The 13906-nt window shown below is 36.6% G+C and overlaps 3 protein-coding genes across 3 annotated transcripts in view; 2 read left to right on the forward strand and 1 right to left on the reverse strand.

Moving 5' to 3' along the window:
- The window catches only part of LOC103026151 (solute carrier family 26 member 6), a 22077-nt gene extending 22013 nt beyond the window's left edge, over window positions 1-64 (forward strand). Inside the window, exon 19 of the mRNA XM_049485608.1 lies at window positions 1-64. This exon is cut by the window's left edge and continues 1999 nt beyond it. The gene's annotated coding sequence lies outside the window, so the exon portion shown is untranslated.
- si:dkey-20d21.12 (uncharacterized protein LOC556245 homolog) overlaps window positions 1-13906 on the reverse strand; it is a 231458-nt gene that overhangs the window by 64308 nt on the left and 153244 nt on the right. The gene's annotated exons all lie outside the window — the stretch shown is intronic.
- Window positions 1546-13906, forward strand: part of slc26a6 (solute carrier family 26 member 6) — a 32629-nt gene continuing 20268 nt past the window's right edge. The window contains exons 1-9 of the mRNA XM_049485607.1: window positions 1546-2554; window positions 4425-4564; window positions 5599-5709; window positions 6373-6548; window positions 10292-10456; window positions 11523-11675; window positions 11825-11907; window positions 12760-12907; window positions 13698-13811. Of these exons, the coding sequence (XP_049341564.1) occupies window positions 2415-2554; window positions 4425-4564; window positions 5599-5709; window positions 6373-6548; window positions 10292-10456; window positions 11523-11675; window positions 11825-11907; window positions 12760-12907; window positions 13698-13811 (1230 nt within the window). The 5' untranslated portion in view covers window positions 1546-2414. The remainder of the gene's footprint in view (window positions 2555-4424; window positions 4565-5598; window positions 5710-6372; window positions 6549-10291; window positions 10457-11522; window positions 11676-11824; window positions 11908-12759; window positions 12908-13697; window positions 13812-13906) is intronic.

Raw genomic sequence — 13906 nt, forward strand, 5'->3', positions numbered from 1 at the left:
TAGGAGAAGTTTCCAGCTACTCCCAGTATTAAATAAAATCATAGCGCCTAAACAATTACACAATTTCAGATCAATAAATCTGACATTTTATCAGAAATTCTTTGTGTGTGTGTGTACAAATAGGTTAATAAATGAAATCATTAGAAGGGGTGTCCACAAACATCTGGACATGTTGTGTACGTGCTGATCCAAGTCCAGTGGTTTTCTGAGTTTGAGACAGGTGAGATATGGATGGCTGCCTCTGTGGCCTTTGTCTTTAATCAGTGATTGGTTGAGCATTATTAATGATTGACAAGTTCAGAACACACCCCGTCCACATACCTGTCCCCGATTAATAATGAATACACCCTCAAACAAACACACACACACACACACACACCTGATGAACAGTCTCGTTATGAGCTCTCATTAGTTATAATGATGGTCACTCCCAGTCAAACTTCCCTAACATTAACTACCCATATACTGTACAGTATGAAGAATCTGTACATGATCGGCAATTGCCTTATTATACTCAGCAACCGGGGTTTTGGCACAAGCAGTTTCAATTGGTTCAATTTCCATTTTATACTGTCAATCAGTGTTTTGGCAGAAGTACAGTGGTATGAAAAAGTTTGGGCAACCCTGATCATTTTCATGATTTTCCTTTATAACTCATTGGTTATTCGGATCAGCATTTCCTGGTGAAAAATATATATACTTAATTGTACTTAAAACATATTGAGTATTAATGTATTAATGTCTAAGTATGATTTAAATATACTAACAGATTTATGTACGTACTTAGAATCATGCTGATCTACAACTGCAGCACAGCAGTGCCAATATTACATGTTATAGCATGAACCTCAAGTGTATTATTGCTTAAATAATACTGGTTCCACCCACGTTTCCCCAATGATGGTAATGATGGTGACCGGCAGTGTCTGGCTAGAATTGTCTGTGTGAAAAGACTCGAGTTAACCTCTGTTGATGGATGCACTACGATTGATTTCTACTGAGGTCTAAGTGGACAAAAGTATTTGGACACAAGTCTTAATCATTGGATTCAGGTTTGTTCATTCACACCTGGCCACAGGTGTATAAAATCAAGCCCCTGGCTGTGCAGACTGCCTTTATGGATGGAAAAAGTCATGTGACGATATAATGATACTAGTTTAACCCATTTTTGTTTGGATCACCAAATAAAAACAGTAAATACAAGCCGTTTTTTGGTTTTTGGTTTTATATTCAAAAACGGAAAACTATTTTTTTTTTTTTTTTTCCGATTTTGATTCTGAATTGAATATCAAATGAATGAATGATACACGGATTTAGTTCTCGGATAATGATCCAGGGCATCTTAGTTTAGGATAAATGGGTCTGTGGGAACAACTGGTTCATTCAATCTTGTAGTAATCATTTACGCGAACCCGTGGCCGGATGGTCAGAAAGGCCAGGCACGTAAAAAACGACAGAACATGTTGTTTGCAAGCAGCTGAAGAATCTGGAGGAACTTTATGTAGACAGGGATACACCGGGAATTCCTATCTAATGTAGTGGAGATAAGACCACTCTGATCTGAGATCCGGCCCCTTAGAGCGTCAGTCTGTCGGTCTTTTGCAACCGTCTCAGATCTGAGACTTTGATCTTTAACCTGGAAGTGTCCTGGGAGTGTGTGTGTGTGTGTGTGTGATGTATATGAACCTCATTAATAGCAGACAGGTGAGGATACACATTAACGAGGGAGTCTAAATACGCTGAGGAGGTGGAGGTGTGGAGATGGTCACAGCTCTTCTTCTATCGTACCTGTCTAATTCCTGCTGATCTGTTCATCTGCTGATCACTGGGACTCACTCCCAAAGCTTATTTACTGAGCGTCTCTGTAGGATTCATTTATGCTACGCAGGTGAGGTTTAAACAGGTGAAGTGTGAGCAGGTGAAGTACGAGCAGGTAAGGTAAGGTACGAGTAGGTTAGGTACAGGCAGGTTGATTGTGAGCAGGTGCGGTACATGTAAGTGAGGTACAGACAGGTGAGGTTTAACCAGGTGTAACCAGACGGATGTACAACCTACAGTTTTATCTTCTAATTTGCTAAAAAAAAAAAGATATTTAAAATGTAAGTGAACACACCTCTCACCTGTGTTTAATAGTTCGTATCTGCTGAGACCTGTTATCTCTCATTCTTAATTTATTCTGTACTAGTGCACTACCTACGGTGAGGTTTAACCAGGTGAGGTACAGGCAGGTGAGGTTTAACCAGTTGAGGTACAGACTTGAAGTTTAACCAGGTGAGGTACAGACTTGAAGTTTAACCAGGTGAGGTACAGACTTGAAGTTTACAGACAGGTGAGGTTTAACCAGGTGAAACAGGTGAGGTACAGGCAGGTGAGAAGAAGACCTGAATCCCCGGAGGTTGTGAGGGAACCTCAGCATGGTTGTGGAGATGGAGAGCAGGAAGCGGGTGGGGTACCACGTCGAGAGGGACGTTATGGATGAAATAGTTGTGGATTCGGTGGCGGAAAAACTGGACGTCACAACATCCGTTAAAGATAAGCTGAAGGAGTCAATGAGGTACGTGCAATTATTATTATTTATTATCTACAGTGTAAAATGTAATTTTCTCTATTTCAAATAATTATGTTCTTTATTAAATACATTTTATCAATTTAAAACATCTCTGATAATCATCACATAGTCTTCAGATCTGTCTGAGAGCTTTTTTTTACTGCACGCTGGCTGATGTCTGTCTCTGTAGTTGGATGGAGCGTTAATGAATAGAATTTGCTGATTCTGCAGATTCTCCTTGGCATTTATCTTCAGACTAATCTGCCGTTCCAACTGAGTGAGAGATAACGCTGCTGCACTGTGTGTGTTTCTGTTCCTTATTCCCCTCAACACCCTGATATATTTACTAAATGCATATTTTAGGCATTGTTTTATCATATTTCCATTATTTACATCTAGAAGTAAAGGACTATATAGACTATATAGAAAGTACACTTTGATAGTTAATTACACCCTGAAATTGAGTCCCAGCACTCTTAAAAGTAAAAGCAAAAAGATTAAAATCTTTATCTGTTGTTGTTTTTTAAAGTAGTGTGTCTCTAAGAAACTAAAACTCCTACAAATCTCAGAAAATAGATAATTAAACAGAATTTTAAGAACTAAAATACAGCAGTCTTCCCTTGAGGCATAAATAGTACAATATACTTTCTCACAAAGTTGCGAATGCACACAAAAATAAAATGAAAAAGCTCTCTTCAGTAGGTTTGTATGTTTATTATATTAAAGGTGAGGTGCTAGACTAGTACTGTCTGTGTGTTTATTATTATATTAAAGGTGAGGTGCTAGACTAGTGCTGTCTGTGTGATTATTATTATGTTAAAGGTGAGGTGCTAGACTAGTACTGTCTGTGTTTATTATTATATTAAAGGTGAGGTGCTAGACTAGTACTGTCTGTGTGTTTATTATTATATTAAAGGTGAGGTGCTAGACTAGTACTGTCTGTGTGTTTATTATTATATTAAAGGCGAGGTGCTAGACTAGTACTGTCTGTGTGTTTATTATTATATTAAAGGTGAGGTGCTAGACTAGTACTGTCTATGTGTTTATTATTATATTAAAGGTGAGGTGCTAGACTAGTACTGTCTGTGTGTTTATTATTATATTAAAGATGAGGTGCTAGACTAGTACTGTCTGTGTGATTATTATTATATTACAGGTAAAGTGCTAGACTAGTACTGTCTGTGTGTTTATTATATTAAATGTGAGGTGCTAGACTAGTACTGTCTGTGTGTTTATTATTATATTAAAGGTAAAGTGCTAGACTAGTACTGTCTGTGTGTTTATTATATTAAATGTGAGGTGCTAGACTAGTACTGTCTGTGTTTATTATTATATTAAAGGTGAGGTGCTAGACTAGTACTGTCTGTGTGTTTATTATTATATTAAAGGTGAGGTGCTAGACTAGTACTGTCTGTGTTTATTATTATATTAAAGGTGAGGAGCTAGACTTGTACTGTCTGTGTGTTTATTATTATATTAAAGGTGAGGTGCTAGACTAGTACTGTCTGTGTGTTTATCAGATAATGAATGTTACATAATAATAGAATATATGATGAGACAGGTGATTTCCAACTCCTGTGTTTGAGAGCAGCCAATCAGCCATGAATAGTTAGGAGTGCTTTCTTACTCTTGTTATTGATGCTTGTTTTTCTACTGTGTTGTGTGGTGTAACTGCTACCTATCTGCCTGTCTGCCTACCTGTCTGTGTGTCTGTCTATCTATTACTATCTGTAACTTTCCAAAAAACAGCAATTTGCAGCATTCTGGGTTGTGTTATTTTTTTAAGTGAGTTAATAAGTTCATATTAACAATATCTATGAATTCTAAGGTGTATACATGGAAATCCATTCTGCTGTATCCCACCTGTGTGTTCCAGGTGTTCTGGTCCTCAGGTGAAGAGCTGCTTCCTGTCGTGTATTCCTCTGCTGGCATGGCTGCCTCGATACCCATTCAAAGAAAATGCATTTGGAGACCTGGTCTCGGGAATCAGCGTGGGCATCATGCATTTACCACAAGGTCACACACACTTTTAATACACAGCTTTTTTAACTTACATTACTGTACACTGTACTTAAAGGAGAAATCTAGTGTGAAATGGATGTTGTTGGTGTTGTAGCGAAATATGATAACATGTACAAATTTGTGTCGAATAGCCCACTTTCATTCTCTTCCTGCATTCTGAAATACAGCGCTTTTAGCTGATGCTCCCAACAGGCTTACAATGCTAGTGATAGGGGAGTTACCCATGCAAAAAAAATTATATATTAACACCATTAACATTAACTCAAAGTAGCTGTGTATAAAAAAACACTCAGTACTTTCAGGTAGTTTGTTGAAAGCACCACCTCGAAATTCACAACACACAAGTCAAAATAAGTAAACTAATGAGCACAAGCAAATAGATAGGATAGGGGAACATATTGCAAAATGAATTCTGTGGAAATTCATGAATATAATGGAGATATTATTTGTAGTTTTATTGCACTATGCAAAGGTTAGTTTTAGCTTTATTTATTTTTTTGTAATAATCTTATTATCTTTGGATCTTTGGATCTTTCTTAATAAAACTGAGTTTTTTTTCTATTTTTATCTATTTTTGAATATTTTTATCTTTTTTAATATTTGTATCTTTTATTCACTGTTATTTTCTTTGTCATGTCAATCCCTTTATTTATAAATACTCGGCTACATTGAAAATGAGGGTTGCCCTCAATGTACTTCCGAGTTAAAATAAAGATGGACTAATTGATTAATTGATAGATTGATTGATTGAATTCCTGCATTTCCACTGAATTCATTTTGCGATCTGTTCCCCCAATCCTACCTATTCATTCGTGTTTGTCAATTGACATCTTGAATTCAGTTTCAAGCAACTTTGAATTTGTTAATGGTGTAAAAATAGACATCTCTTTGCATCATGGGTAATAATATGCCCCTATCGCTAGCATTGTTCATTTCACACCGGAGTTCTCCTTTAAGGCTGATTACACATAAACAAACCCACCTAACTGTCTCTGTGTGTGTGTGTGTGTGTGTGTGTGTGTGTGTAGGTATGGCATATGCCCTGCTTGCAGCTGTGCCTCCTGTCTTTGGGCTCTACTCATCTTTCTACCCGATCCTCATCTACTTCATTTTCGGGACGTCTAAGCACATCTCAGTGGGTAAGCTTTAATGACTACCTTAATGACTATTATGTTAAAATATTAAAATGTTAATGTTATGTTCATGTTATTTTGCACTTGGCTGTTCTCTAGTGTTTCAGCTGCATATATGCTTTTATTAAAAATGAATGTATTTTACATACAGTAGAATGTAAATATATTAAAGAAGTTTAGTTGGACTGGAGTTTATCTGGAGTTCTCTTGAGTCTCTGCACGGATCATCTTCATACTAGACTACATACGTCTGCTATGTTCTTACTGGAGTATGTGGGGGGGGGGGGGGGGGGATCACAGTATAAACCAATAGGGAGTCGGAATGGTATCGGTTTATACTTCACTACATCCAATCACAATCAGATTCACTCTATCTGGATGGAGAGATTTATCTGGATAGGGGTTTTATTGAACGATGAGAAGCCGGAATGAAAACCAGCTGAAATGAAACAGGAGTAACGAGGCTGTTTTTATTCAAATGTAAGGAGGAGAAAGTTCCGATAATTGTGGGAAAATGTACAATAATTACTCCAGGAAAGTAGATATAACCTACATTTATACTTAAGTAGTAGGTAACGAAATATTTGTACATAGTTAATTGACATATCTGGTAGTAGAGGATTAATATTGTGTAACTGCACACACTCCTCGCTCTGTGTACCTGTGCAGGTACGTACGCAGTGATGAGCGTGATGATCGGCAGTGTGACGGAGCGTCTGGCCCCGGATTCAGATTTCACCCTGTGGAATAATATCTCCAACAGCAGTGAAATAAACTTTGAGGCTCGGGACATCGAGCGGGTTAAAATCGCTGCAGCCGTCACCTTCCTCTCTGGCATCTTCCAGGTACATGCTTGTAAATATTCCTAATATTATGTTTGCTTATGGTTTAAATTAGGGATGTTCTGATCCTAGGTTATGTTTAAGCTGCCGTCCCAAATCAGATTTTTGGCATATTAGATTGAATCCTGATTGATTTTTGATAGTCTGGGCCATAGACTGTATATAAGTTATATATAAATGTATAATTAATAATATATTGTATATAACTTATAAACAGTCTGTGTGCTTGACTTGCAAAAAACACATGCATTTCGATTTTTGCAAATCGGATCCAAACAACATTTGGAGGAAGTTCTTTCTATAGCATTACTATAACAAATAGCTTTCAAGCACAATAAATCAAGCAATCTTCAGCATGTCATTATTACAAAATCTTATTACATAATTATGAAATAAACATCTCGTAATTATGAGAATCTTGTGTGTCAAAACAACGACATGTTGTAACTAAAAAATATAACATATTGTAATTATAAGAAAGTATTTCATAATAGTGAGATATAATGTTTAAAAAGTTTGGATACACCTTAAATTCAGTGTTTTTTCGATATGTTATTGTTTTTTTCTGCATTGTAGATTAATATTAAAGTCAAAGTAAGTTTATTACTCAAGTATTACTCAACTATGTGGAGAAAATTACTGAAGGTCAGTCAATCTCAAATACTCAGAAAGTATTCTCATAAGTGCAGTCACCGAAAAACCATCAAAAATATGATGAAACTGGCTCTAATCAGAAAGAAAGAAAGTGCGGGAGTTTCCTCTGCTGCATTATAAATTCATCAGAGTTACCAGCCTAAATGCTTCTTCACAGAGTATTTTGGTTTGTTTAACACTGTTTTTAAGTTACTATATGATTCCTTATGTGTTTCTTCATAATCTGATAGATCACTTCACTGTTCATTTACTATGTAGGAAAAAATAAAATAAATAAAAACTTTTGACTGGTACTGTATATCTTATAAGCATGATATACTTTCTCATAATTATGTTTATTTGAATAAATATATTAGATATGGGAATAATGACATGCTGAATGCATATTAGGCATTTTTAAATTTTCCCAAATCCATTGTTGAAACAGAGACAGCGGATCTGCTGATCTGCTGATCTGTAGAACATACACCCCCACAGCGGGTGGGGGATATGAGCTGTAGATCAGCGGATCTGCGCAGCACTTCACGAGTCACGAGCTTCAAAAAAAGAGCGGGAATTCTATCCTGAGGTAAAACTGTTTACTTAGCTTACCTAGCTAAATTCACCTCAGACTAATCTGCAATGTGAACGCTGCACTTTATTTTATTTAAGGTAAAAAAACTAATCTATCTAACTATAATAAAATGTACCTTTAATTGTTAGATTTAGTTTATTCTCCTGACAGGTAAGAATACACAGTTTATATTCTTAAAATGATTAGCATTAGCTAGTAGTTAACTAACCCAGCTAATTTAACGAACTAATAGCTAGTTAGCTAATTTCACCTCAGACTCATTTGTGCCCTGCTGACCCTTTATGTGTTTTTAGGTAAAAACACAAGCTTTTCTATATTTAAATGTACATTAACTAGTCATATTTTAGCTATATGACTATTTTAAATATGCCATTTATATTGATTTTTTAAACCTAGCTAACTAGCTAATTTAAAATATTATGTTAAACAATTGGTAACTGCCCAGCTAGCTGTATGTTAACGTTACAGCTCTGGAAAAAATGTTTCTGAATCAGTTTCTCCTATTTTGCTATTTATAGGTTTATGTTTGAGTAAAATTGACATTGTTGTTTTATTCTATAAACTACAGACAACATTTCTCCCAAATTCCAAATAAAAATATTCTTATTAAGAGCATTTATTTGCAGAAAATGAGAAATTGCTAAAATAATAAAAAAAGATGCAGAGCTTTCAGATCTCAAATAATGCAAAGAAAACAAGTTCATATTCATAAAATAGTTTTAAGAGTTCAGAAATAATCAATATTTCGTGGAATAATCCTGGTTTTTAATCACCGTTTTTTTTTTTCATGCATCTTGGCATCATGTTCTCCTCCACCAGTCTTACACACTGCTTTTGGATAACTTTATGCTGCTTTACTCCTGGTGCAAAAATTCAATCAGTTCAGTTTGGTGGTTTGATGGTTTGTGATCATCCATCTTCCTCTTGATTATATTCCAGAGGTTTTTAATTTGGTAAAATCAAAGAAACTCATCATTTTTAAGTGGGTTCTTATTTTTTCCAGTGCTGTATATTCAGCTACATTTTGAGAAAATTCTTAATTAAAAAAAAAAAAATCCTGAATTTGTCTTAAATCTATTTTCGAAAGGTTCTAGCTAAAAATAGGGGTTGGCTAGAAAACCCCAATCAAAGCTAAAGGTGGTCCAACCAAATATTAGAGTGTGTGACCTTTTTTTTGGTGGGATTTGGTGGGATTTTTTTTGGCTGCTGTTGTCAGTGAGAAGTCACCCAGAAAACAGATCATTTTGGACCAAAGTACGGCCAAGTTAAGAAACTTACCAATCATTATGGCAATGTTACCTTTACTGCAGCCCAAAATTGGGTCAGCTCTAAGCAGCTGTTAATGCCTGCAGCATCTGATGTGAAATATTTGACCAACGATTCTATTTTGGGCCAAAAAACGCCCAAATGTAGCAGCCATGGCTGTTCCATCACTCAGATTCAATGTCATTATTTCATGGCGGTATGTGGGACGATGTGGGCCAGAACTGGGCCAATGCTCATCTGCTGTCTGGGAGCACAACACAGTAAAGGAACTGACTGCAGTTGAATTTGGGTATAAGTTTGAGGGTTTATGACTGAGGTTGGATTTTTATATTGTGTGTTAGATAATAGATAGTAGGGATGGGCGATATGTCCCTAAAATAATAGCACAATATTTTATGGTATATTTTCAAAAAACAATACGAAAAAACACTAAATAAAAAAAATCTAGAATATTCTGATATAAAAGATAAATATACATGCATTAAAAACATCTATAAAAGTTTGTCACAGTGTTATTTTGTGAACAGTAAAATACAAATAAAAAATAAAATAGAAAATGTAAGCAAAGATGACGTAGCAGAAATATCTACCACAAAAATAAAGGGAAGTAAATATAGTTGTTGAATATAAATATATTTTAAACAAACAATTTAAAGTAAATACAATACATAGCAAAACAAATACAAAAGAAACTGCTTTCAGGAGGTTTTTTATCATGTACATTTTTTTGTATTATTGCATACGATACGACACACGGCTAATAGATAAATCTACAACCTTACATTAAAAATAGTTGGGGCAATATGGAAATGCACCCCATACCTTTAAAATCACATTATTATTTAGTTTTTACCTCTTTACTAGCCTTCAATTGCGCCTGTTCTAACTTTCTTGGAATGTGCAAATTACACTAATAATTTAGATAATGTTAACTGGACTGATTTTTGTAAGTGTAATGTTATATTTTTACTCGGCTATGGTTAGTTTGGGTTCTATAATTGGTACTAGGACTGGGTTGCTCTGCAGTATGTTTTTTAGATGGAATTACTATTATTATAGTATCAAGAATTCCATTACAAAAGCAACTGCCCAGAAACCCCTTAGCAACCACATCGCCAAATTTCAGCAACCAATATAGCAACACCTTATAAACCAGTGGGAACACATTCTTTGTTCAGGAGCTGATTTATTACTAAATACTAATGAGTTATATGACTTTTACATGATCTATTGTATGTATGTGTGTGTTTAGCTGCTTTTAGGTCTGGTCCAGTTCGGCTTCGTGGTGACGTATCTTTCAGAACCACTGGTTAGAGCCTACACCACAGCAGCAGCCATCCACGTCATCGTCTCCCAGCTCAAATACTCATTCGGCATCAGCGCCACACGCTTCAGTGGACCCCTGTCTCTTATATATGTGAGTACACACTCACACACACACACACACACACAGACACACACACACTTGCCCAGGACTGGAAACTTCATAGGCCACTCACTCCCTCTAGTGGAGGGGGAGAACATTACTCCATTAGAAGTTTCAGGATTTTTCCCCTGTTGCTGAACTATATCTTGGCCGGCATAGCATACATTAGGGCAATTTCATATACTAATAATAACAATATATATTTTTCTTACATAGTAAATCAATAGTAAAGTGATCTATCAGACTATAAAGGAACACATAATGAATCATGTAGTAACTTAAAAACAGTGTTAAACAAACCAAAATACTCTGTGAAGTATTTAGATACTCTTATCTGGGAAGCTGTTTGTTAACTTGTGGTTTCTGACGCTGAAAACTCTGATAAACTCATCCTGTACAACAGAGGAAACTCTCGTTCTTCCTTTCCTGATGAGTGCCAGTTTCATCATCATAACGTTTTCAATGGTGTATTTCACAACTGCACTTGAGGATACTTTCAAAGTTCTTAAAATTGACTTTCAGATTGACTAATGCTCTAATCAATTAACTCTCCGAGAGGCACAGCTGTTAACTGAATATTTTACATAAAGAAAAACAATTTAATGGCTGGTATTGTATTATTGTATTGTATCTTGAATTCCATTCAGCAATTAAAATTGTTCACATCATTTATTATATTTCTTCTTTTATTTAGAAACTGTGTGCAAATTGTTAATTAAACATACTTTTAAATAATTTAATGTAGCAATGTATACTTTACACTTTCACATTTTTTTGTCTGAAATTAATTTCATCCATCTTTAAACAACTTTTGTATCAGCATTCTCAATCTTGGTTCTGTTACACATTCACGTTTAACACAGTAAAATGTACTTAGTGTGTCACCCTAGAAACAAAAAGGCTGCTGTTTATTGGTACTGACTATATAGACAGTATAGTATAATATTCATACTGGTCAATGCACTTGTTCATACTGGTTGTCTATCTTCTACTACCAAACCTAAACTAAAATCTATACTGGTCAATAGGCTGTTTTTGTACCTTTCTCTCTCTACAGACAGTACTGGAGGTGTGTTCACTGCTTGGGCAAACGAATATCGGTACTCTGGTGGTGAGCATCGTAACCATTGTGTGTTTGATTATTGCCAAGGAACTGAACTCCTGGCTGGCACGGAAACTTCCTGTTCCTGTACCTGTTGAGCTCATAGCTGTAAGTGGCACTCACACACACACACACACACACACACTGCCGTATACACTATATGTTCAAATATTTATGCAGATCACTTCTAAAAAAATTATTTCAGCTCCTTCCAGTGTTCAGTGCTGTTCTCTCTCTCTCTTCCTCTTTCTCTATAGATCATTATAGCCACTGTGTTGTCCTGGCAGTTTGACTTCAAGACTGAGTACAAAGTGGAGGTTGTGGGTTCAATTCCATCAGGGTAAGCCTATCACCTCTCACTGATTCAGCACAATGACTGTATCTACACTTTAACATGCAAAGGTGAAGCCAACACAGGTCTACAGCCTCTGCTGGCTGGTTACAGTATGATGTTTAGCTCCACCTATCTTCATCTGTTTCAATGATAAAATGATAAATGATTTCCCACTTATTTTATCCCACTTCTAAAATGTCTTTACATCTTTAGTGTTTTATTCTAACAGTTCCCCAGAAATGTAAAACATTATTCTGCTATTTAGTAAAAATATAATAGTTGTCTTCTGGGTGTCAGAGCCAGGCAGGGATGAGACAAACACTTTATTGAAAAGGGACAGTCCAAAAACATGGTCAACAACCAGCAGAATCAAAACCGAAACAGAAAAACGTAAGGCAGCAAACATACTAAGGCTGGTGAGACAGCCCAGGTCAAAAACATGTAAAGGCAGTATCCAAGGGCAAGGCAAAAAAAATGAACAAAAACACGGGCAAGAGAAAGGCTTTGTAAGTGAGGGACAGAACCAGATCAAATAATAAGCTAGGTGTGTGTGTGGTGAAGGGACATATATAGTGAGTGAAACAGGTGAAATCAATATTACGGTGATTGTGGTCTTTCTGGTAGACACAGGTATAGGAGGAATAGAAGGTGTGGTGTGACACTGGACATCATAGTGGTATGTCTATTAGTCAGTGATTTCTCACCGAAGAGTACACTACCAAAATTAGTCCCTTAGAACATTTTTATAAAGCAGCAACAGAAGCACTTTTACACCCTATGTGGCAACTAGACATAACTGGAATCCTAAATGTAGATAACATTATCTCTCTCTCCCTGTCTTTGTTTGTCTCTCTCCAGTCTACAGCCTCCGAAGTTGCCGGCGTTCTCTATGATGGGGTCTATGATTGGAGATGCGTTTGCTCTCGCTGTTGTGGGATACGGAATTGCGATTTCTCTTGGCAGAATCTTTGCTCTAAAATATGGCTACAAAGTTGACAGCAACCAGGCAAGATACCAACCAAACACTACACACTAGCAGCACCTTAACAACCGTGTAACAACACTGTTTGCAATAATACACCTTTAATAGCATTATTGTAACAACCACTTACTGTCCAAAAGCTATACCCTAGCAACAAATTAGCAACCACCTTGCAACACTATTGCAATAATATGCCTTTCATAGCACCATTGTAACAACCCCGTACCATCCAGGAGCTATACCCTAGCAACACCTTAGCAACCAACTAGCAACACGATTGCAACCATACACCCTTTGATAGCACCATTGTAACAACCCCTTACCATTCACTGCTACACACTAGCAGAACCTTAACAACCATGTAACAACACTTTTGCAATAATACACCTTTAATAGCACCATTGCAACAACCCCTTACCATCCAGGAGCTATACCCTAGCAGCACCCTAACAACCATGTAACAAAACTTTTGCAATAATACACCTTTAATAGCACCATTGCAACAACCCCTTACCATTCAAAAACTATACCCTAGCAACACCTTAGCAATCACCTTGCAACACCTTTGCAATAATACGCCTTTCATAGCACCATTATAACAACTTCTTTCCATCCAGGAGCTATACCCTAGCAACACCTTAGCAACAACCTAGCAACACTATTGCAACCATACACCTTTCATGGCACCAATATAACACCTTACAAACAAAAAGCTATACCTAGCAACACCTTAGCAACCACCTAGCACCTCGCAAAACTGTGAGACCCCCCCCCCCCCCTCACTTCAGTAAAGAATGGTTTCTCCCTTCTGTAGGAGCTGGTAGCCCTGGGTCTCAGTAACTCTATTGGAGGGGTGTTCCAGTGTTTCGCCATCAGCTGCTCCATGTCCCGGACGATGGTGCAGATCAGCACAGGTGGGAAGACTCAGGTGAGAATTCCAACCAATCAGATTTCTTTCTCACAGTTTATTATCAAGCGTGAAGATTATAATATAATGTTTTTATGAATGAAGACAGAGACTAA

This window comes from Astyanax mexicanus, chromosome 12 (assembly GCF_023375975.1).
Source record: "Astyanax mexicanus isolate ESR-SI-001 chromosome 12, AstMex3_surface, whole genome shotgun sequence".
Classification (NCBI taxonomy): domain Eukaryota; kingdom Metazoa; phylum Chordata; class Actinopteri; order Characiformes; family Acestrorhamphidae; genus Astyanax; species Astyanax mexicanus.